A 25,906-nucleotide genomic window follows, 5' to 3' on the forward strand; every position below is an offset into this window, starting at 1 on the left:
ACACCAACACCCCCCAAGCACCCACCCCTACCCCACCCCCAAACCCTTCGTAATGACACTCTCCACAAGATGGTACCGATTTAGATGAGGAGGAATTGTACGTATTAACTACTTGATTTGAAAGGTGTAGCCTCCGAATTCTGAATATCCTAATCATATGGAGAGCCACACCTTAATTTAACTACATTTCCCAATAGCCCCTCCAATTCTAAATCCTTCTCCCTCTTCAAAGTTTATTTCCTGAAACTTAATGCTCAAGTGACTTAACAGTAAATGAACAGTGGTGAAAACATGATCCATGTTTTCATGCTTCCTCAAACATTGGCTCAAATTAATCTTTTCTTTCCAGTTTCAACAAACATTGATTAGAGGTGTAAAAATTTCTGTCATATTTAACAATTTTTTATTTTTTCAGCTGTGGCCACATTGGTATATTTCGGTCATCAAAAGGTAGTTTTATAAAGTTAGGACAATTTTCTAATACTTTTGTCAAGAATGATACACCAACATTTAGTCATGGCAGTCTGTTCAACCATGTGGTTCAATAAGCAGTTTTATTATATATTATTCACACACTCTTGATTTTCTCAATAATTTATAATCACTCACTTTTCCCTGAGCCGCATAGCTTCCCTGTCTTGCTATCAATGTTTCCCTTTGCCATTGTGTTTTAGCTGTTTTAATGCTGATATACCTTAATCAAAAATGAATGCATTAAATTGAATGAAAAAATAAAGCGTCTACAATCAACAAGTATACATTGCAGAATATTAGGCTTTATGAGAACAAGATCAAACACAAGTGCATGTAAAACATTGACAGTCTTGATTTATATCATAGTGTTTTGAAAGATCAGATTCACTGCATAGAAAACCCAATTAATTTATTATAATCTGTCTTTCTGTACCTTCAGGCAGAGATCGTAGTTTTTTTGTTTTTTGTTTTTTCAAAGACTGTGTGTGTGTGCACGCTCATAAATGTTTGCCACATGTCAGAAATATCCATTGAATGAATTACACTCAGGCAAGAAATCCTTCTCACACTACCATCTAGTGGTTGTTACAGCCTCTACGTCTTCATCCCCTCGTGCAGTGTAGCATTTTACTGTGTGCAAAAGGCTACATCACAGTTGGTCATTGTGGTAAGCATCAGCCCACAGAGTATTAAACGTTCAAGTGTGATTCACATTTGACCAAACATAATCCCTACTGGCTGTGGTCACAAATCAAGCCAACTCAAACCTTTCAACTAAGAAGGTTAGCACAGCAGTGGTGTAGTGTATACTCTGGAGGTGCTCTTACACTTCAGCTTCTTTTGCTGTATGTTGATGATATTTGTGTGCATTGGCTCGGACAACCCATAACCTGGAGCAGGGTGATATTGTCAATCATTTTATTGTGATAAAAATGTTCATGTTTGTCAATATCAATATTTATCTCAGTGAGGTTCTACAAAATTATATTTGTTTTGTTTAAAGGCTCAAAAAGCACAATCTTCTGTCATTTTTATTTAACAAAATGAATACTTTAATGTATGTCAAACCTTTGAATGGACAGTTTGACTGTGTTGAGCTGACAAACCAAACAAAATATTTTTTTAAAGTGAACAGTGAGGCATCTGTAAGGGCCATGATATAACATTAATGATGACGTACAAAACCGTTTACAGTTAGCCTAATATACAAACACTCTATTAACAGCTGGGGGAGTGCAGTCAGTAAGACACCTTTCTGGTCTGGTAGCTTAAATTAGGGCTCAAGTACTACCTGGAATTCTTGATTTTCCTTCATGATCACTTGAGGCATGTCCATTGTGATACAGCTTGATGTTTCTTTTCACTCTTAGCTGGACCAGAGGACCAGCCTCATAAATGTGAATGTTGCTGAGTCACAGTGGCGGCCGTTTCACACCTAGGCCATCAGGGATGTCCTACTTCGTCCAACTTGAATAAATATCCCTCATAACACCATACTTTATGACACCACGGCTCGAGAAATTATATACAGAAGTACACTTATGCACTACTGGGTGTTGCATTACCTTAACCACATACAATACAGGCTATTTTCAAGAGCATTTAAAAATCAGTAGTCAGCAATTACGGTAAAACTTATCATGGTGTCACTTTCAAAACTTAAAAATAAAAGGCAATTTAAAAATATTTGTTCTCAAAGTTGTAATAAGTCCACCAAAAATTGGCAAGAGTAAACAATATTATACTGTATGCTAAATGGTACAACACTCTTTCCCTGCGCACCTGCTCATTGAGCTGAAGATCCACTTGGGTATCCCCAAAAGTTTTTAAAGCGCTGTAGCTTGCAAGGGTCCAGCCGCACTTTGCTTTCTCGTTGCCACCTTGGTAAAACAATTTAAGTTCGCAAATCCAGTGTAACTCCTAACACCAGATTGACAAACAAGAGGCAATCCCAGGACAATAATTTGCAGTGCCCCTCGGAAGCCATGAGCCAGAGGTACCACTCACAGTTGCTAGGCTGAAAGTGGCAGACAAACCCTTTCCCTGCCTGGGACAGGTTAGCTAGTTGTCTATAGGCCATCCTCTTCTTGCAAGATCTAACTTCTCTTGAAAGGTGTGTCTTAAGAATAGCCTTGCAAGTATATCTGCAACCAAATATTCTCCTGCTTCAGCCATTTATGGTTAAAAAAAAAAAAAAAAAGATACATTTGATTTGTCAACTAGTGGTCTCCAGGTGTGGCTTGGTTATTCTGCATAGCACTGCCTCTGCTCAGACCCTCACAAGTGAGTATCCAATTTCAGGACACGTACATGTCACGTTCAATGTGAGGCCTTCTAGCTGGCTTTACTGTCACCAACTCTTGATCTGATTGGCTATCACAACTAAAAATATGTTCCCATTCACTTAGCACACAGTCGCCTGCACTGTTGATTCTGAAGTCCTCGGGCAGATTTCATAAGCCTGGCAACACAAGCTAGCTGAATTCTGATTGGATAAAAACTTTAACCTTAAAATAAAACAAGGAGCGTAACCAAATGGATATAATATGACATGAAGAGAAGAGAGGAAATAATTTTATGTACATATTTATGAAAAATAAATTCAAAATGAAACTAACTTGCATTATAATTATGATCATTATTTGTGGTTATGTTAGGCCAGCAGAAAAGGCCTTGCTGGCCCTGATGGCCCACCACTCCTGAGTCATCATAGTTAATACAGTACATGGAGACCACAGTTGCACAGTGGGTCAGCGGCCAAGTTGAGATGTTTCTCATTGGTTGTTCCGTGTGTGAAATGAACAGAAAGTAATGTTCAGCGCTGACATCATGTTGCATATTCAAGATGGCGACCATGAAAAACCATTTATTTTTGACTTCAGAGTCACATAAATTGCACTGCAAAATAACACTACCATATGTTTCTGAAGCCATTTGAGGTACCAAATTGCAAATGCATAAATTGAATCTTGACTTGTTTGATCAGTATTGCTTAGTTCCATAAATTTTGATCTTTGATTGTTTCATTGGTCCATATTACATTGGGCAGGCATCTTGTAGAGAATAAATGAGAAAAATATGCTATGGAAAAAGAAGAGCAAAGTCTCCCATGCTTTTTAGTGAACAGTTTCTGTGAATTCCAGCATGTCATCCTATTTAAACTGATGATTTTTTTTTATCGTGTATTTTTTTGTCAGCATGTTGTCATCTTCGTTGCAGTGCACAGATTTTTTTGTACAGTAAATCACCAAAACATCTACAAACTACAGAGGTGAAGATAAGGTCATTTCACAGCTACAAAGTTGCTAAGAAGAATTTTGTTGTTTTTGAAAATATGCAGCATGTTGTAGACAAGGTCAGAAACACAAGGCAGCAATGAAATGGAGTGTCAGATTAACCTTCTCTCAGTGAGAGGCTGACAAAGCTCAGTAATAATCCTGCACATGTGGCACTCTACATATAGTCAGAAACTGGCCAATCAGCGTTACAGTGTGTCAGCAGGTACTTCATATCTTTCAGTTATATTCACTTCTGGTTTAAATAAAGGGCTTTTTAAAGGGCATATTACCTGCTCTGTTAGGAATGAAACACAGATGCACTCACCTTACTCACCAGTAATATTGACATTAACCGGCGTTTAGTCGTTTAAAGAAACATTGGTTGCTTTATCTTTAGCCAAAAATTGCATCACAATAAAAAGTTGTATCTACTTTTGCTATCTAGTGTCCATATTAACCTGTTACCTCGAAGTCATTTTGGAGAGAGAGAGAGAGAAGGAGGGGGGGGGCTTGGGAGCTTCAGGGTTCTACACAGTATCTTAGCTCTTTCTTGGACTGCGCTCTTCTGGATTGAGGTTTCAGGTGTTGTTCCTGGAATCTGCTGCAGTCACTCTCCAAGTTTAGCGGTCACTGCCCCGAGTGCACCAACTACCACAGGGACCACATCAGCCTTGACCTTCCACATCCACTGTAGCTGTTCTTTTAACCCCTGGTACTTCTCAAACTTCTTGTGCTCCTTCTTCCTGATGTTGGTATCAGCTGGTATTGCCACATCTATCACCACTGCTCTCTTCTGCTTTGTGTACCACTACTTTGTCCGGTTGGTTCGCCAGTAGCTGTTTGTCAGTCTGGAAGCTGAAGTCCTGCAGCACCTTAGCCCTGTTGTTCTCAACCACTTTTGGTGGTATGTCCCTTTGGGATTTGGGTAGTTCTAGTAACAGTTGTTTCTTTGTTAGCCTAGATTACAGGTTGCAAGGCATCCATAGTATTCATTTCTCTGCAAATATCCCCCCTCTCTGGGATTATACACACACACACACACACACACACACACACACACACACACACTACAGTGCAGCTTTCCAGTTAGTGACAGGTTAGTGTCAATTTTAAGGAGGGCTGCTTTAATCTGCAAGTCAAGGGTCACATGACTGCTGAAAGTATCAATAGGTTTATTCTTGCTGCTCTGCTAGCTTCTCTATTTTGACTGTAAGATCCTTTTATAAGTTAAGTTTCCTTGGAAAATGAATGACCTCTACATGAAAGATGAAATGTTAATAGACCTGCCATGGCTCTTTGTGTCACCTCTCTGTAGCTATAACATGAATATCATTGCTGTAAAATGAAAGCCAATTTTGAAAGACACAAACAATACAGCACTTGACTATACCCATCATAAATATTCATAGAAGATAGCTTGCTCAATCAGATTTTGAAAACTCATTTATCCCAGAAGTGCAGGAAGCTGTGTTTTAAACTATCAGAATCACAACAATCAGATAATCAGACTGAATTATGGACTATATATTTTTATTGAGATATAAAAATGCATTTTTTTTATTTGGTTGCAATAGATTGTAGAGCTGTACCTAATCAGATTCCTTCATCAGCTTGTGCTCATGTTATAACTTTTTCATCCTTACAGAGTCATTACACAAGAGCCCAAGCTAACAGCCCCCGCCCCATCATGACCTCATCAGGTCCCAACCCAAAGGGTTCCCAGGGGATGCTGGCCTCCCAACTACAGAGCCAGTCACAGCAAAGTCAGCAGCCATCCAGCCAATCACACCATTCCCCAAGCGGCAGTGTCCGGGAGCACAGAGATCAGCGTACCTCTCGGTCTTCAAGGAGAAAAGGGTCTGATAGCAGCGTTCCAGAGGAGGACAAAGACAGGAGAGAAGAAGCTACAGGGAGAGGTCAGGACATCCTTTAATCCCTGTTGTACATATCTTTTGATTATACACATGAACTGGTAATTCATTGGTCTCGTTCATACCTTGAGTTGGGTATTGTGGTTATGTCACCTAAATAAGAATGGTTTGAATGATGAAAGTCTCATACTCATGTCATGCTCGCACCATAAACTCCTGAGTAGGGCCTCCTTCACCCAATATTCCCACACCACTTCCCACAGTGTCTCCCAAGGAACCTGAATGTAAGCCTTCACCAAATCTACAAAACACTTATAGACCAGATGGGCATACTCCCAGGCTCCCTTTGAGCTGGAAGTTGTGTACAACAGCCAGGAGAGAATGCACACTGTTCCTCTTAAATATGAGTTTCATCTACCCTCAGAACTCTCCATTTCAGCACTTCAGCATTGACGTTCCTTTGAAGGCTGAGCAATACTATCCCTCTGTATTTGGCATAGAATGTCTGGTCCCCCTTTTTAAAGGGGAATCAACAACCTAGTCTGCCACTCCTTTGGTCTTGCCCCAGACTTCCATGCAATACTGTGAAGAGATGTATGATTCAAGACAGCCACTGAACACTCAGAGCCTTCAGCATTTCTGGACAAATCTCCTCCATCCCTGAGGTTTTGCCACTGTGGAGTTGTTTGACGAGGTAGTTGCGGTGCAAACAACTGTAAAAAAGACAACTGTAACAATGGAAGACCCCACTGTTTAGACACAGCCCCCATGGTGTTACACATCACGTCTTTATTGCAGAATGCTATAATACTAAATAATGTCATACAGCGAGGCAGCATGGCACCTGCATTGGTTTGTTTTGTGATGAGATGGAATCTCAGTTTGACCTCCAGTGATGTGCATCATTGTTTTATTGTGTATTGCACCTAATTGTGGTTTATAACTTGGTACGGTATTGTTTAAGGATAATAGCGGCAGTTTATAATAGTTATTTAATGACAGCATACCACCATGGTACAGCTGACATCATTTTGGAATCATAAAAGAAATCGTAAAAGCCAGTCATTTGAAAACATTTTACCACCTTCAAAAAGTCAGTGGGCATCTTAAGCAACTTTGTTTTAAACATAATATTAATTGTAACCCTCTTTTTTATAATCCAGGAAATTGTAATGTAGCTGTTGTATTGTGTTTTGTATTGATTATTTTGTGCTCATTAAAGCATAGCTCAATGATAATTGATATTCTTGGCCAATAGTGATGCTAGTTCCAGAGCATGTGATGATGACATATCAACCAATATTCAGCGAATAATAAAGATACAGGAAACATATCTTGATGAGGTAATTTTATTTGTTCATATGTAATCGTGACGTACAAAAAAAAAAGTCCACTTAAACATTAGTCAATTCAGTGAATGTTTAGTTGTCCGTTTCCATGCCATTTCTACTGCCTTTTGCATGCTGTCAGTTGCTGACACCCACGAGAAGCATGAAAGGTCTCCAAAAGACAATACATTTATGTTCTAATGAAAACACTGAAGAAACTAAGAATGGGTAATGTGTGAGGCTGTCAAGGGATCTTGGTGTGAGATCATGTTTTTGGATGTCAAAAAATGTATACTTTGTTTTATTTCATTCCATAGACTCCAAATCTAAGGCCAAGCAGGCAGTGACTAAACGCAGGAAGGGCGAGGAAGATGAGAAGAAAGCGGGGCTAAAGAGACTGAAGACCGACATGACCTCAGATCTGTCGGAAAGCAGTGACTCTGAAAATCCGCACAAGAGGACTGCCCACTCATCATGCTCCTCCTCATCATCATCATCCTCATCATCCTCTTCCTCTTCCTCCTCTTCTTCATCCTCAGAGCCCAATTCTGAGAATGAGCTTAAGACTCGCAGCAGTGAAGTTAAATCAAGTGTGGTTTCAAAAACTGAGGAAGATGAGAAGCCACTGATTCAGGCCTCAAAAATCAATGATTCTTCTTCTCTCATTGGTCGCCTGTCTCCATGGGCAGAGCTTCAAGCTACAGAGGACAGTAAGAAGGGTGTTAAGGAAACTGGCAAAATGATAACGAAGGAGGAAGAGGAATTGGTGGCGGTAACACAGATAACCCAATCTCCAAGGCAACAAATGCCTCTGATGTCTGACACTATCCAGGCCAGCATGATGGAGAATAGCAAGAACACTGTTAAAGGTAAAGTGGACTAATGCATGCCAACTCTGAAACCAGTGAGGGTTAGCAATACATTTAATGTCCTAACGGCCCTTTTGTTTCCTCAGCTTCATCTCGATCTCAGACACCGTCGTTGTCCCATCTCCTCAGCAGCAGTGTCATCGACATCACAGATGATGCCCAAGCCACGGTTCACCGGGAGAGTTCAGAGGCTGTGTCGGCTCTACTGGCCTCTCAGAAGGCAGAGTCAACAGCACTTTCACCTTACCTCACCCTTAATCCCTCCCCTGTTTCCTCACCTCCTGTCCCACCATCACCTTCACCATCAGACGGAGGTCGCCGGACAGACATCGAGCCTGCCATGCAGCAGCAGCAGGGAGTAATGGGAAGTGGCATGACAGCAGCCAGGAGCTTAAACAACAAGACAGAGTTTGCCCCCTCTGAGGTCATTAGGTGAGAACACAATGCTTTGGAAGGTGGAGGATATACAGTATTTCTAGATCAGGCTGTAAAACCCATGTTACCTTATTGTGGTTTGCTGGCGCAGGTTTTCAATGGGCTACCTGATCAACAAAGATCTCCAGATCCAATTTGTGTCTTATAAGACAGTAGGTTACGAGAAAAGTTCCACGAGCAGTGTTACTTAGGCATTTGCACTACTATGTAAATAACAGTCATGATCACACTTTTAAAGAGTATGTAATTTCATGTACAAATGGTTCAAATGTGAAAGAGAAGTCAGGAAGTTTTGCATCCCTTTTCAAAAGAGCCAATATTAGAGGTTAAATGTTCAAAATCTTTCCTGGCTAAAAGTAAAAAATCAGTGTAATTTAATTTGTACGTCTGTTCTGTGTGTGTGTTTTTCAGGCCTGTCACCTCGATGGCAGATAATGTGGTGCTGATGGAGAAGGAAAAAAATGTCATTCCTCATCATTTTGTTCATCATCATCATCAACAGCAGCACACACAACAACAGCATTACACATCTGTCCACACCAGCATCAAGAGCCCATCTGTGTCTGAAGAGGCAAGAAAACAGCAGCAGCCACCACCCCACAAGATAAATACATCCCTTCCCACCGATTTAGCCAAGTCCAAAATTAGCCCCAATCCAGGTCAGCTTGACTCCCTTAAACAAAAACCCCAGCAGCCCAATAACTCTCAGGGCCATCCCTACCCCAATACAAACCCTGCTGACCTGCTAAAGGCTAAGCCCCACCCAGGCCTGCTTGACATCTCCAAACCCAAACCCAACACTTCCCCAGAGGTTTCAAGACATAAAATCCCGAGATACTCTGATACCTCCCCATGTGCGACAGGCCGTTTGCCAACTAAAGTAGAACCAACAGAGTCTCCACGGTCTGGCTTTAAGCCAGTTCCAGTGCGGCCAGAGTCAGGAGGAGGCAGTAGCACCAAGAGCCCTCTGATCATCGATAAGAATGAGACCTTCACTGTTTACAGGGACCCAGCTCTTGTCTGCTCTGATGCCGAGAACTCTGCCTCTGCCACTGTCTCCTCTAACCATGTGGCAGCATATCTTCATCCCCACCTGCATTCCCTCCATTCCCCATCCCCTCACTCCCCCTGCCTCAACCCTGCATCCCACCCCCACGCCACCTCACACCTCCTCGCTCCACCTCACACCTCTGCCCTACCTCACCCGCACCTGTTACCACCTGGGGTTCTCCCAGCTATGCCTCCTCCCACAGCATCTCTCCTCGGAGGTCACCCTCGTCTGGATTCCCCTGGAGGCTTGGGCCACCTCGCCTTGCCTCATCCTGCAGCTGCACACCAGCAGCAGTTTCTACAGGTCTGACTGATACACTTTACACTATTTACACACTTTTAAACTCTCTTAGGAACTAATTTTTATTTTTTTTAAATTTCAGGGTCAGGGCCCCCCTCCTTCTCCTCTATTAGCCCAAGCTCACAGTGGGGCCGCAGGGCTAGGTCTGTACCCAATCCTCTGGCAGTACCCCAATGGAACACCAACCTCCTACCAACCAGGCCTCAACTTGCCCCCCGCAGCTAAATGGGTCCACCCTGAAAATCCTGTCAATGTTAATTCTGAGGCATCTCTCCGGAGGGTAGGCATAAATTATTCGATGTTTCTTGTAAACAAGGGAAGCTTGTAAAGTACTAGGTGCAGGTATTGGTTCGTATTGACATTAGCCAACAGCACCAAAATGATGATATAGGCAACTCAAAGAAGGTCCGGTTTGTGTTGCAGTTAAGTAAAAAACCTCATGTCACTTTGACCTTTGACCTTACGTTATTTTAAATTTAATTACAACCATATACTTATAAGACCTTCTTTCACTTTTGTACAGTTACAATACCAAAAAAATAAGGAAGAATTAATTGCAGAGTTCTAAACTGCTACCTTGTTCCAAACCTGTGGTTGTAATGTTTTAGCTGAGAGATGTAGATGTCATTTATGACTTATTTTCACTAGATTAAATGTTTTTAACACTTGGTTGGATATTTTATGTGCATCATAATGTAAACCTTTTATCATTATTATCATGTATGTATGTACATGTGGTTGTTGCCTCCAGAACACAGCCAGTCCATGGCTGCACCAACCTGCTGGTAGTGCTAGTGATGGTCTCGGGTTGCTGAGCCATGTTCCAGTCCGACCAGCCAGTGCTGACCCCCACCGCCCCCCTGTTAAGCTCAACACACACACAAGCCCTCCACTGTCAAAGACCAGCATAGATGTTCATAAAGAGTGAGTCAAAGGACCTATCATTTATTTATGATGTGCTTCTCAAAGGTACAAACATTTGCTTCTCCACTGTGCTCCATGATAATATTGTCATCTGTATGTGCAGATATTGATCATTTTTATATAAATGTATATGTGTGAATGTGTGTATACATGTATATATGCATGTGTATATATGTGTATGTATATGAATGTTATATATATATATGTATATATATGTATATGTATGTATATATATATGTGTGTGTATATGTATGTGTATATATATATGTATATATATTTATGTGTATATATATATGTGTGTATATGTTTTATTTATTTTGCACGTTTGTCACACTTAAATGTTTCAGATCATCTAACAAATTTAAATGTTAGTCGAAGACAACACAAGTAAATACAAAATGCAGTTGGTTTTTATTTTTAAGGGAGAAAAAAATTCAAACCTACATGGCCCTGTGTGAAAAAGTGTTTGCCCCCCCCCACCTGTTAAAACATAACTTGACTGTGGTTCATCATACCTGAGTTCAATTTCTCAAGCCACACCCAGGCCTGATTACCGCCACACCTTTTCTTGTATCAAGAAATCACTTTAATAATATAATATATAATAATTTCTAAAGTGAGAGCCATTATCCACAAATGGCAAAAACATGGAACAGTGGTGAACCCTCCCAGGAGTGGCCAGCCAACCAAAATTACCCCAAGAGCGCAGCGATGTCTCATCCAAGAGGTCACAAAAGACCCCACAACATCCAAAGAACTACAGGCCTCACTTGCCTCAGTTAAGGTCAGTGTTCATGACTCCACCATAAGAAAGAGACTGGGCAAAAATGGTCTGCATGGCAGAGTTCCAAGATGAAAACTGCTAGCAAAAAAACATTAAGGCTTGTCTCATTTTTGCCAGAAAACATCTTGATGATCCCCAGGACATTTGGAAATATACTCTGTGGACTGATGCGAAAAAATTGAACTTTTTGGAAGGTTTGTGTCCCATTACATCTAGCAAAAAAGTAACACAGCATTTCAGAAACAAAACATCATACCAACACTAAAATATGGTGGTGGTAGTGTGATGATTGGGCTGTTTTGCTGCTTCAGGACCTGGAAGATTTGCTGTGATAAATGGAACCCTGAATTCTGCTGTGTACCAAAAACCACGAAGGAGAATGTTCACACATCTGTTAGTGACCTCAAGCAGAACTTGGGTTCTGCAACAGGACAATGATCCAAAACACACCATCAAGTCCACCTCTGAATGGCTGAAGAAAAACAAAATGGAGACTTCGAAGTGGCCTCGTCAAAGTCCTGACCTGAATCCTCTTGAGATGCAGTGGCATGACCTTAAAAAGGCTGAATAATAGTTCTGCAAAGATGAGTGGGCCAAAATTCTTCCACATCGCTGTAAAAGACTCATTGCAAGTTATTGCAAACGCTTGATTGCAGTTGTTGCTGGTAAGGTAGGCCCAACCAGTTATTGGTTTAGGGAGCACGTTTTCACACAGGGCCATGTAGGCTTGGATTTTTTTTTTCCCCTTAATAAAAACCTTCATTTAAAAAAATTGTATTCGTGTTTACTTGCGTTGTCTTCGACTAATATTTAAATTTGTTTGATTTCTTTGTCACACAATGTTTCAGATCAAAGAAATCAGGAGGGAGGCAAACACTACTGTGTGTGTATGTATATGAAGACTTCAGTATTTATCTACAGTGGAAAAGTAGTAAAAGTAAAGAGAAATCGTTGAATGAGAAGGTGTCATGTATGTGTATATCTGGATATCTGGACCTATATATAATACAGATATTTTACTGTAATTATTTTTGCACATACAGATGACAATATTATTGTACAAACTACTACTCTATATAGTTTACATGAATACTAAAGTAGCTCCAAACAGAATGGTGGTAATCATTCAACAGCTTTTGTCCTCTCCAATTGTAACCTGTTACCAACAGTGACTATTTCGCCTCCAAAGACGATCTTAACAGATAGCAACACAGAGAGGAAACATCACTTGTGTTCCATTAGCCCCGTCAGTCATGGTCAATCAAATTAGCTGAATATACAGCTAAAGTGTGATATCAGTCAATGCCTGTTATTGCAGTGTCTGTTTGCATACTGCTGCAATAATCTTTTATTCCAGTCAATTAGTACTTGGATTGTACTGTTTGAATTGTGGAAGGAAGTTGTTGAGTTTTAGTTTTTGGTGTTGTGTAACTCAATAAAGGAGGGGCACTTTCTTCCATATTTGAAAATTCTGAAATGTTGAATCCGGAAAGTACGTTTTAAAGGGGGATTTTTAACTTATTTCTTTACTGAATATAATGGCCCAAACACATGAAAAAAATTGTATTATTCAAATTCTAAGTAGTTGTGGGTGAGTGTAAGATTTTGGGTTTAGTCAGAATCAGGCTGAAATGTATTAATCATGTCAATGTAAATGCTCTACTCTATTTCCAACTTTTAATGAATTGTAATACTAATAACTAAAAATCTATTTTAGTAAAACCTTGTGGCATGTAATAGCATTTGTTAATGATGTATGATGTTTCCCTCTTTTGTCTGCAGTGATGTAGATAAGAAATGCTTTGTGGATCCAATCAGGACGTTGACATTGGCCCAGCTGAAACAGGAGCAGACAGACAGTAGTAGGACCCCCCCAGGGAAAGATGTCCACCTACACCGTCTCTATTTAGACCCCCACAGCAAGGCACGTCTCGCCAACTCACAGGTATACCACTCCACACACAATGGCTGGAAATTCACAAAAATCAAGCTTATCATCACTACAGTGACAAGTTATGAAGTGGGCAAGACACATAGGGGCCTCGGCCAAGCGCAAGCATCATTAATACTTTCAAACCCACGCATATACCATTTTCTGACCAACCGCCATCACATTTTAACTATCAAACTGTAGGGCCTTAGTTGACCCCTGTCTGCAGCTTTTCTGGACAATTGAGCTAATTGAATCAGCAGCTGAGACCATCGGTGAAAGAAATCACTCTAATTGGCTTGTCAGCAAGGCAGTGATCAGAAAGAGAAACAGAAGTGAGCAAAGCAAAAATAGTAACTAATTTAAAGCTGTATATTCGTATACATGTAACTCAAATCTTGTTTAAAAAAAACAAAACTTTTGCAATCTGTCTGTTGGGAAATGTAAAACACATCTGTGTGTTTTCCTTTCTAAGGATGCTGTTCAAGCAGTGGACCGAGCCAGTAAGTACAAAGAAGAGAATCGTCAAATTCTGAAAGAGAGCATCGAGGTCGCTCCCTTCACTGCAAAGATACAGCGTTCCAGTGATCCTGGGATGGACAGGGACAGAGAGAGAGGCCGAGATCCTGCCTTTCCCGTCAGGATCCCAGCTCTAGCCTCCCCTAGCCCAAAGGCAGGCCATACACATCCCCATGTTATCCAATCAGAAAAGAGCAACTACTTCACCACTTTGTCCAACAGTGTTGTAAATGAGCCCCCAAGACTGTACCCTTCGAAGGAGCTCAGTTCTTACTATGAGAAGGTACCCATCGGAGCTCCAGGGGTTGTTGCCAGTGTGGGAGCAGCTGTGTCAAACCAGGGTGCTCTGTCTCTAAGCAACTACAGCTCCAAAGTGTCCCTCTGTAAGCCACCTCCCCTCATTAAGCACCAACCAGAGGGAGGAGAGGGTCTAGCAGGGAAAATCACTGAGCAGCTTAGCCAGCAGGTGACAGTAGTCCAACAGCAGCATCAACACCACTCAGGTGTGGACAGGATAGAGCGCTGCAGCCCTGCTATTTCTCCTTCCTCCTCTCTATCCTCAGCGTCCAACCATCATCATCATCACCACCACCACCACCACCACAACCAACAGCAGCAGCAACAGCAACACCACCTCAGGGCGATGCCATCTCTTCACCGGGCACCTGTCTTCCATCCACCTACACAACATGCGCTGGAACGCAAAGAGGCTGCAGATAGAGAGCGTGAGAGAGAAAAGGAAAGGGAGAGAGAACGGGAGAGGGCAGCTTATGGTGGACGCCTGTCCCCACCTACCCTCACACCCATCCAGCCAGTTAGCTTAACAGCAGCTGTTGGAAAAACATCGGCAGAGCAGCAGAAGCCCCCCACGCTACTACCAGAACTCAGGGATGTCAAAGGTCATGGAATAGCTGCTGCTGCCACTGCCTCTGTTGCCTCAACCATCAGTGGAGAGATTATGACTTCATCTACAGATGGATGGAGGGGTGGAGAGATAAGTCAGGAAAGAGGAAGTTTGTTCTCTGTAGAAAAAGGGGTGGTAAGGAGCAGACCCCAGGCTGCAATGGCATCTGTCATTGTGCGACCATCGACATCCATTAAATATGACAGTCTTGTTGGTGCTAACAAATCTGGTGCTATCATCCCGAAGGAGTTATCACAGGGTAGGTTTTACCCATCCAAACTTCAGGGGGAATGTTTGCGACTTGGAGAGAGTGTTAGAGAATATGGAGCTGGAAGAATTATCCAACCCAACACTAACCTGGATGACATGTGTCTTCAGTATAAAAAGACTTGCATGCGTAATGTGCAGGGAACTATGGCGGTCAGTACCACAAACTCTGTTTACAGGACTTCTGTTTCATCAGCTTTTGGCATGCAGAATAGGAGTGGTGCAACCACTCCAGAGCTGGGCTACTCACTCTCAGCTCGTGGTGAGGTTTCAACCAATAAAATTAGCATTTGTACCCGGGTGGTGAGCCACTCAGGCTCAGGAGAACATCAAGGGAGCTTTGGGTTACATACCACATCTCCAGGGGGATCCTTGCCTTCCTCTAGTCCATCAGGGACACCACAACCCAGTCCAAGTCTCATTCCAAGACCTAGCTCCATTTCAGGCTCCAGTCAGCCTTACTCACCATCATTTGTTCACCTTAAGAAGCACAAAGCTGCCTTGGCAGCAGCCCAATCCAGGAGCACCCTCTCTACTCCTCCCACATCCATCACAACTGGAAACTTGTTCATTCCTGTTGATCCAGTTGACAAAACTCCCATTCACAACTCTCCTCCTCCACCATCGTCCAGCCAAGTCTCTTCATCCTCAATTGACAGCAGTAGCAGCAGCTCAGCAAGTGGCAGAACAACACCAGGCAAGTCCAGTCCCCTGCCTAATGGCCAGTCCTCTGGACCTGCCTCAGCAAGCAGTGGGCAGGCCAGTAACTACCACAAACTGAAAAAAGCCTGGTTAACCCGGCATTCTGAGGAGGACAGGAATACAACTGCTACTACAAGCACTGCTGGAACTAAACCAGAGAAACTGCCCAGCACCACCAGCACAAGTAGCACAAGTAACACTACAGCCATGTCAGAAATGATTAAACCCTGTACTGTCAATCTCAGTGCCTCTACATCCAGCGAGGTGGAACTGAGCAAGGACACTGGAAACAAAGGAGAGAGAGAGAAGCAGACAGAGGAGAAAACAGGAGGAGCAACAGGAGGGGAAGACAGGAAAGCTGCTCCTTCACTGAGGCGAGGAAGCAAACGGACATATGAGTCTGGTTCTGAGACTGGAGGAGATGACTCAGATGCCAGTGAGAGCAAGATGGAGGGCAGAGCCAAGCGTCAGCCCAAACCAACCTACAAGAAGAAACAGAATGACATGGCCAAGAAGAAAGGAGACAATGAAAAGGAGGAAGATGATGTAAAACCAAATGGCATCTTTAGATCTGCAAAAGAGAAGACAAAACTTAAACTGGCCAGCAGCAGTAAGTCATTTTCAAATTTACTAGAACACTTGCATTCTGCCTGGCAGCAATAGTAGCAATATACAGCTTTGGCCATAAATAGATGTAAAACCATATTTAATGTGGTTAGTTTTATAACTGCATGATAATCCTGTCATTTTGTCCCACTCACATTAGATTTGAAATTACTTAATTGGAAATTTGTTAATCGGAAAATGCTATTCAAGATTTATTGAATTAATTAAATCTTATCCGGACATTACTTGGATGTTACACATGTGAAGACATGTATTTTTTCTTTTTTCAATTACACCAGCCTGCTTTTCAGAGCCCCATTCACATATCTGTTTACAGTCAACCCTGGTTCTCCATTCTCTGTGAGTGTTGGCACACCTCTAGTTCAGAGGGTACTTGACATGCACTAAAATCTGTCCCATAACTATCAGTAGAATAAAATAACTTGTACATGTGATAATTGAACCACTGTGCATAGTCTTACACCAACATTGATGAATTGTAAGTATTTATGAAGACGAGACAACAATTAAATCATCTCCACATGTTCTTACTCTCACCTCTCCCTCCCCCGATATGAATGAGTACACTCACCCACACACAATCTGTGGTGGAACTGATGGTGAAGGATCAGCCAAATGCTGCAACCAGCTCACTATGCCTTCTCTGTAATAGTGGGTTAAAATCTCTGAAGTACCAGCAGTGACAGCAAATGAATTGGTATGGTTCCTCTGTGACTTGTGCTGGCAATGTCACAGGTTACAGACCTTGCTCAGGCTTCTAATCTAGGTCTTACCCAATCAAAGCATTTTTAGATTCTCCACTACCAACTTCAAAACACCAAATGACAGAATGTCCGTCATATGAATTGAGGTTCATCCCTCGATTAACCTTCCAGAGCCTTGTAGAATCTTGGAACAGATACTGTAATTCCTTGTTTCAGGGGTTTAACAAGCTCTGTGAGAATAGTAAAAGAAGATAAAATACATGTATACCTGTAACACTTTACAGTACTCTCTTCAGCAGGTTATCATGATAATAGAATTTTACTGTATTGGTCCAGAATTCAGAAATAAAGCATGAAATTGCAATTGCATATCTTTTGCACAGCTGCTCTTTAATTCTGTCATTATTAAGCACAATTGCTGAAGGGGATTTGATCATATTCACTCTTCCCAGATGGAATCCCACGTTCTGTCCTGAAGGACTGGAGAAAGGTGAAGAAGCTAAAGCAGACTGGAGAGTCTTTCCTGCAGGATGATTCCTGTTCTGAAATTGGACCCAACTTGCAGAAGTGTCGGGAGTGCAGAGTGGTCCGGAGCAAGAAGGGCGAGGAGCCGGCTCATTCTCCAGTCTTTTGTCGATTCTACTATTTCAGAAGGTAAAGCTAACCACCCATTTGACTTGTGTTTCCTTTGATTTACTTTGTTTGACATTTGTTTTCACTCTGATACATTGTTGATTTTGGTAGAGCAACCAGCATAGTTGATTGACTCTACCTGATTCACCCTCCTTTCTGGGTGGAGTGTGTATTTTCCCCTATACCTACCATGCAGTATCATACACTTAAATATACTATTATTTCGGGACAGAAAAAAAAACCTGTGAACTCTCCAAACCAATTCCTACTTGAGCAATAACAAACAGATTATTAATGATATGCTGTCCACAGTGCCTGTCTGGCCACACACACACACACACACACACACACACACACACACACACACACACACACACACACACACACACACAGCAGAAATCTGGGGTCAAACAAGGTAAAGCTGCCAAAGAGGATTTTCTGCTCTATAATCTTCTCCTCACTATGGCTGCTTCAATCTCTCTCTGTCTCCCCCTCCTCTGCATCTCTCTCTACTGTTAAATCTTGCTTCTCTCTCTCTCTTTCTCTCTCTTTCTCTTGCTCTTGCTCATTCACTGGCTTGCTCACTCTATCTCTCCCTCTCTCCCTGTTTGACTTCCTCTCTGTCTGACCCAGTTGACTGGGATTTTCATAAACACTTCACCTGAGCTGACTGGGCTATTTAAAGAAGTATTTCATTGCTGGAAAATTGGTCTTTTCATAAAACTGAGCTGCCTGTGCTGTATAGAGCTGAAAATATTTTTGAAACTAATTTTACATGACAAGAGAAAATGGTGAAAAAAGGGTTGTGGTATTCCCTCTTGCTTAAAGAGTAAAGTGCAGCAGTAAGCAGTAGACTTGTTGTCCTCCAAGGCTACTCCCAGGCGGGTGTTGCTAAACAAAAAGAAATCTTTCACATCCTCTGTGCTCAAACATCTGTATTGGTGTTTTGATTTTGGAGCAGCAAGCAGCCTTTGTGTACTGGTGACACAGAGGCAAGTGTCATGAGATAACATTTGCTGTGAATTAAAACTATATAAATAAAACTGAATTTAATTAAACCTCATTCACAATAGACATAAGCACTGCAGGTATTGTATTAAGCATCAGGGGAGGAGACGACTCACGAATATTCACATCAGCCATCTCTGATGAAAACTTGGTTAAATGGTATTCAAGAGTAGCAGGAGAAGGGGTTTATGAAACTATATTCTGAACCCCTCCCTAAATGAACCTCAAGTAGCGTTAACAATGTGTGCCATGGCATTACAGTTCAGTGGTTAGCACTATGTCCTCACAGCCCAGAAGGACCTGGGACAGCCAGGACTCAAACTCCCTGTGCCTGCCTGGGTTCTTTTTGGGTGCTCCGGTTTCCCACACCATGCAAGACATGAATATTAGGTTAATATCCTGCTGGGGTATCAGACCCAAATTATTTGGAGTTTTCATCTGTGGGGCTGTAAATGCACATAATATGGACTCTTTTGGCAGCAGTCATAAGAGTTAATGTCACCAGTGTCCAAGCAGATCAACTCCACAGTTAAATCCAGAATTATAGCTTTAATTTCAGTATGTGGTATATTCAGCATCACCTATTTGCTGCATTGAAAGGGCTTGTCAAATTTGATTGCAAACATGTTATATGGTGCACAGATTGTAAACTGCATGGCTTCATCATTTTGTTTGGGTCTAAAAAACCAATGTGGGCGTTCATCATAATTCTCTGCTTTTTATATCTTTCCAGATAAGACTGTTCAAGTGACCTGTTCTTTCCCTTCTAGACTTTCCTACAGTAAAAATGGAGTAATCCGGATGGATGGCTTCTCCACTCCAGACCAGTTTGATGATGAAGCCCTAGCCCTGTGGGTCCCTGGGACAATGGAAGACAGCCACCTGGACCAAACCACAGCCAAGTACATTCTCAGCTTTATAGGAGACAAGTTTTGTCAGATGGTTGTGACCGAGAATACAGCTGCCTCGTGGGTTAAGAAGGATGGTAAGTTATCTTGAAAATGGATTCTATTTATACCCCTCATGTGTTTTATAAATTGAATTTTGTGTGTATGTTTTCAGCCAAGCTGGTGTGGAAGCGCCCTGTGAGGGGGGTGAGAGAGATGTGTGATGCCTGTGAGGCAACACTCTTTAACATCCACTGGGTCTGTCAGAAATGTGGCTTTGTTGTCTGCCTTGACTGTTACAAGGCTAAGGAAAGAAGGAGCTCCAAAGGTTAGTTATATCTGTTTTTGGACACTGAAATGTAATAGAGGGAGAGAAGAGCAGACTATTCAGGGATTCTTGTATGGTACCAGTTGAGTTTGGTTTAAATTATCGATGAAATGTCAGACACTGTATCTAAGGTTGTATTTTCACACCTGTCGTGCATATTGGTCTAATCCTAATCAACTAATAGATTCTTTCAACATGTCGTGTTTCCCCTTGATATCGTTTTTTTTCACATTGAGAAAAATCTAAGTGAATCAAAATTACATTAGATTGTGGTAAAACACTTGTGAGCAGGTTTGCCAACTGCCAATAACAGTAAATGAAAAGAGAGTACGACAGATAAGTCACTGTGTTTACTGGATTCTGTCACATTAAAAATAATGCAAAGTCCAATTGGTTACTCTGTTACACTGGTAGTTGGGCCAGATCCGAGCCTGAAGTTAGAACACACTTTAGAAGAGTATTGAGTCTCTCTATTGAGCAAAGTCTAAGTCTGCTTGTTTGCTCCACCCTTGACGTGCACTTGAGTATGATTGCTGGGTTCAAACCTGCCCAAACTAACCATAGCAAGGGAGAAAACTGACCAGATTTCAAGATTTGAAAGCACCCTAAATGTCTGAAACAAAAACTGGGAAATGGTCATGACGTTACATATTCTTCAAATTTACCAAACCAAGTAGGAGTAGAAGTAGAATTACTATTTGCTGTAAAGTGTTTCTTCAAATAGCATGTTCCTCTCATGTGTAACGTATCTGCCTCAAACTCAAATTGGGGATTCCCACCTATACACTCTGCAGTCATTGCCGACACATAAAAAAAATCACTGTACAACTTTAACTACTGTACATCCAAGACAGGAATCACTGACACTAATTAGCTCAACAATATTGGCATCGTAGACCTCATCTACAGGCTAACACATTGTGTGTGGATTGTCTCTGTTTTTTATGTGGAAGCTGTATGTGTATGCTTACACTTGAATGTATTTTTAATGCAACTGCCCTATATCTTTTTGCTTATCAGATAAAGAACTATATGGCTGGCTTAAGTGTGTGAAGGGCCAACCCCATGATCACAAACACCTCATGCCAACCCAGATCATACCTGGCACAGGTACAGTACACAATATTACCTATTCATCAATTTATGTACTCAGTCTCTGCATTTCACACTCCTCTCTTTATCTCACCTACTTGAAAACACATAATGTTGGTTACTCTGTTTTGTGATGTGAATTATACCTGATATTTTTGGAGTAATTTAAGTAAAGCCTCCAGTTTTAGAGAAAACATAAATTTTTTTGCATGTAAATCTTTTTTTCAAATCTGATGTTACAGTGCTGACTGAGTTGGTGACGTCCATGCACTCGCTGAGAGAAAAATACAACATCAAATCTCACTGTGCCTGCACCAACAAACAGAACCTCATCAATAGACTACCAGCCACAAACGGAGTCTCACAGGTACTACTTCCCAAATCCACTGGAAAACTGCAAAACATAAATATGCCAGTTGAAGAAACACATTCTGTGACACTGTGGCTGTTATTTGTTTCACTGACTACGTGTGGGTCCACCAACTGGCAAATGTAAATCATTCCCTCCACAGAGAATTTGTGTTGTTCATATACATTCTCATCAGTAAAGATGGTGAAGGGTTTTCACACACATGCGCGTGCACACACAAACTGTTGATGAATGGCCCTCTCTGCTATATTTATTTAAGATCCCTCCATTCTGCCAGCCACCTATAGTTTTAAAGTACAAACAGTGGTGCTTAAAGTAGGTGAGCCCCTTGAGCAGTTAAGATGTTTCTGTTGTTTTACCATTAATTCCATATTTTATCACCAGTTTTTATGAATGAAATGTCAGATTATGTTTATCAATTGCATGTACTATTTTAGTGGGACTTGTTTAAGTAGGCCAAAAACTACATGGAAAAATAGAATTAGTGTATGTGCAAAAGTAAGTGAATCCCCAGCTGCATTGCTAAAGTCAAGCATGTAGCAGATTCAGGTGAAACACCTTTGGGTGCTTAATTAATCATTTAAGCAGACCAATGTAATGAGACTTCCTTTGGGAAGGGTTTGGTCCGCACTATTTAAAAAAGAGAGGAAAAAAAACAAAACAAAACTTTAGTTCCATACAGATCAACAATGCTGAGAGGAAAGGAGATATCCAAGAACATTCATGCTAGTCTAATCCTAATCAACTAATGGATCGCAGGCAGAGGGTAGTGACAGCCTGGGGAGGGCTTTAAGACCATCTCTGAAAGATTCCAGCTCCATCCATCCACTGGAAGACATATCATTGACAAATGGAAGGCCTTTAACATGACAGCAAGCCTGCCTTGAAGTGGACGCCCATCAAAACATCACCAAGAAGCACCAGAAAAATAATAAATCCAGTAAAGGCCAACCAACACATCAACTCTAGATACTTAAAAACCTCTCTGGGATAAATATGCATTCGTCTATAATCAGACAGAAATTGAATAGCCATGACATTCAAAGGAGGGTTGCTAGAAGGAAGCCTCTGCTCTCAGATAAGAACAAAGCTGCACAGTTTGACTTTACCAGAGAGCATTTGGACTAACCAGAGACCTCCTGAAAATCCATTCTCTGGACAGATGAGTCCAAAATAGAATTATTTGGTCAGAATCAAAACCACCGTGTTTGGAGAAAAGCCAACACTGTATATCAAGAAAAGAACCTCCTCCCAACAGTAAAGCATGGTGTTTGGAAATGTGAAGGTCTTTAGCTGCTTTTCAGCTTCTGGACCTGGAAGATTCCATATTATCCAGGGAACCATGAATTATCAAGCCTATACACAAATTCTGGACCAGAATCTTATGCCTTCCGTCAGGGATTTGAGGGTGGGAGGAAAATGGATTATGCAAAAAGACAATGACCCAAAGCATTCCAGCAAAAATACAAAGAAATGGCTTCAGAGAAAGAGAATACATTCCCTGGATTGGCCCAGTCAAAGTCCAGACCTTAATCCAATTGAAATGTTGTGGCAAGACCAGAAGAAGTTGGTACATGCCAGATGTCCCTGCAACCTCTCCCAGCTGGCTGAGGTCTGAAAGGAGAAGTGGGAAAATATCTCCATGAGCAGATTCGAGAGACTGGTTAGTGGTTGCAAAAGACTTTTTGGTTGAAGTAATGGCTTCAAAACGAGGAGCCATAAGCTACTAACCGAAAGGGATCACATATTTTTGCACATTTGGTTTTTGATATTTTTGGAATAATGCATATTTGTTGGGTAAAATAATGATAATATCTGTTTGTGTGTGTGTGTGTTCATTCTTTAAAAGTTGTGCTTTACAAATTAGGATTTGGGTGTACATTTACAAAGGTTACTTAAATGTTTTTTTTACAACAAGCAGTACTGTTTATGTTATCCACTGAAGTTACATACCATAAATTCTGGACTATAAGCCGCGACTTTTTTTCGATACTTCATGCCCCGCGGCTTATACTCCGGTGCGTCTTATACGAGGATTTTACCTTCACCCTGGGGTGTGGCGGGCAGCGGTAGCGGGCAGTAATTCCCTATTGTTCCTGATGGCAGCTCCAAGTACCGTACTTAGGGAAATTCCAGGCCAAATGTTATGGTAATTTCTCTAAGTACTGTACTTGGAGTGTCCAGTCCATGCTGCGGTGCAGTGTAAAAAGAGCATCACATGATATTTTCAGTCATTTGTACTCACCCTCAAGATGGAGAGCAGAAGAAGGAATGCTTATGATGCAGCTTTCAAGTTAAAGGCAATCAATCTGGCAGTTAAAGATGGAAATAGAGCTGCAGCACGTAAGTTTGGCATAAACGAATCGATGGTGAGACGCTGGAGGCGGCAACATGACGAACTGACCCAATGCAAAAAGACGACAAAAGCTTTCAGAGGTCATAATAGCAGATGGCCCGGACTTGAAAACGCTCTGGAAGACTGGGTCAACATGCAGAGAACGGGCGCCGAGGTGTTTCCACCATGCACCGCGGCTTATTTACCGGTGCGGCTTATACGTGTACAAAGTTGATTTTTTTCCCTAAAATAAGCGTCTGCGGCTTACATAACGGTGTGCTCTATCGTCCGGAATTTACGGTATATTTGCTGTTCATGTGAAATTGTACAATGTAAACATAAAAAAACCAGCATAGAGTATTGCTGTTTATGTGTTTGAATTGGCTCACTATTTAAAGATTTCCTCCTGTTTCAAAAGTCTCTGTCTAGTAAGTCTATTCTGTTAATGTTATTTCATCTCTGATCCTCCCCCCTCTCTACCAGGTACTACAGAATGTTCTGAACCACAGTAACAAACTCTCTCTGGTGAAACCTGAGCCAGGCTCTCAGCAGCAAAGCTCTGATCAAGGAGGGACCAAAGCAGAAACGAACGGAGGAGGAGGAAGCAGTCCCAGCAGTGATGCAGGAAGTGCCCCTGTCACCCCACCAGAGTCCCAGTCACCTTTGCACTTCCTGGCTGATCTGGCAGAACAGAAATCCAGGGAGGAAAAGAAAGGTAATGAGAAAATTAAAAATCATCACATTTTCCTCTTGCTGACCCTGTTTTCCAGTCTATTACTTAACTATATTTTACCCCCAAGTATACGATATTTAGTAATCTCCTCTTTCTGTGACAGAAAACAAAGACTCTGTGATGCTGAGTAAATCAGTGAAGGAAGACAAGGAGGGGGACAGTTTGGAGGTCCTTCAGCAGTGTAAAACCACTTCACTGGTAGCTAACAGTACAGAGCAGGGCTCTACACTCCGCGATCTGCTCACCACAACTGCAGGGAAGCTGAAGCTGGGTTCGACTGATGCAGGAATTGCCTTTGCACCAGTGTACTCCACTGCTTCACAGGTGCACAGAGATTGAATTGAATCAAGTATTACACTAATATGGGAGAAGACTCATCAGTACTGCTTGTACATACCTTGACAGAAGTCCATTTTGTATATGTATTTTGTTTGACCTATTATTTTTCTCTCTCTCCTCACTTTTATAAAGACGGGAAAAGGTGGGCGAACAATGCCTAATATCCTTGATGACATCATTGCTTCAGTTGTTGAGAATAAAATCCCTGCCAGCCGGCAGAATATCACCACCAAACTTTCAATTAAGCAAGAGCCTGTTACCCAGGGCAACAACAACTCAACCCTGGTTGTCACAGAAGATGCCAAATCAGACAGGAAAAAATCAGCACCGATTACCACAGTAGTTCCAGAGGAATCAGCCAATCAGTATCCAGATATACCTCACTGCTGGCTAAATAACAGACGATTGTTGTGGCTCAAAGATCACCGCAACCAGAACAACTGGAAGCTGTTTAGAGAGTGCTGGAAACAGGGACAGGTACATCTTCAGTAACATGTATTCAGAATCATAACAGAGTTGTAGTGGTATCACAGTGAACACCATCTGATTGTTTTGTGTCTGTAGCCTGTTTTAGTGTCAGGGATCCATAAACGATTGAATGGCAGTCTTTGGAAAGCCGACTCCTTCAACCAAGAGTTTGCAGACCATCAGGGAGATCTTCTCAATTGTAAAGACCAGGTGGTCTCCAACTCTGGGATAAAGGAATTCTGGGATGGATTTGAAGACATCACCAGTCAGTTACTCTACGCTTGTCTCAGTGTCTTTTCTTGATTGCCTAATAAAGTATTAATAAACAGTTACTGATTTAGTCTAACTCAAGCCCTCTAACTTGTTCAGAACGACTAAAGTCCAAGGATGGGGAACCTATGGTCTACAGACTGAAGGACTGGCCTTCTGGAGAGGAGTTCATGGCCCTCATGCCCTCAAGGTTTACACCCCACATTTCCGTTTTCACTCTGCTACCTGTTGATCACAGTTGTAATCGCAAACTGTGCTAAATAATTATTGAAATAACAGCATTGCACAAGTTAAGCATAAAAAACTATGCTCATCTCAAAGGTTTTTTTTTTCCTTCAGATACGACGATTTAATGAAGAACCTGCCCCTGCCAGAGTACTCTGATCCAGAGGGCAACCTCAATTTGGCCTCTCATCTGCCATCATTTTTCGTCAGGCCAGATTTGGGGCCAAGACTCTGCTGTGCCTACGGTAGGA

The 25,906-nt window shown here is 41.7% G+C and overlaps 1 protein-coding gene across 3 annotated transcripts in view; it reads left to right on the plus strand.

Annotated features, from left to right (window-relative positions):
• jmjd1cb (jumonji domain containing 1Cb) overlaps positions 1-25,906 on the plus strand; it is a 163,763-nt gene that overhangs the window by 130,894 nt on the left and 6,963 nt on the right. For all 3 annotated transcript variants that reach the window (XM_086194569.1, XM_086194570.1, XM_086194571.1), the window contains 19 exons: positions 5,398-5,668; positions 7,269-7,820; positions 7,907-8,252; positions 8,667-9,609; positions 9,689-9,886; positions 10,358-10,530; positions 13,097-13,259; positions 13,720-16,246; positions 17,420-17,621; positions 19,379-19,593; positions 19,671-19,823; positions 20,844-20,933; positions 21,158-21,282; positions 24,104-24,335; positions 24,457-24,677; positions 24,825-25,169; positions 25,257-25,425; positions 25,530-25,620; positions 25,770-25,900. In XM_086194569.1, coding sequence (XP_086050695.1) covers positions 5,398-5,668; positions 7,269-7,820; positions 7,907-8,252; positions 8,667-9,609; positions 9,689-9,886; positions 10,358-10,530; positions 13,097-13,259; positions 13,720-16,246; positions 17,420-17,621; positions 19,379-19,593; positions 19,671-19,823; positions 20,844-20,933; positions 21,158-21,282; positions 24,104-24,335; positions 24,457-24,677; positions 24,825-25,169; positions 25,257-25,425; positions 25,530-25,620; positions 25,770-25,900 — 7,147 coding nt within the window. The remainder of the gene's footprint in view (positions 1-5,397; positions 5,669-7,268; positions 7,821-7,906; positions 8,253-8,666; positions 9,610-9,688; positions 9,887-10,357; positions 10,531-13,096; positions 13,260-13,719; positions 16,247-17,419; positions 17,622-19,378; positions 19,594-19,670; positions 19,824-20,843; positions 20,934-21,157; positions 21,283-24,103; positions 24,336-24,456; positions 24,678-24,824; positions 25,170-25,256; positions 25,426-25,529; positions 25,621-25,769; positions 25,901-25,906) is intronic.

This window comes from Aulostomus chinensis, chromosome 23, assembly GCF_037954235.1.
Source record: "Aulostomus chinensis isolate RoL2024-O1b breed Wild chromosome 23, RoL_Achi_v1.0, whole genome shotgun sequence".
Classification (NCBI taxonomy): Eukaryota; Metazoa; Chordata; class Actinopteri; order Syngnathiformes; family Aulostomidae; genus Aulostomus; species Aulostomus chinensis.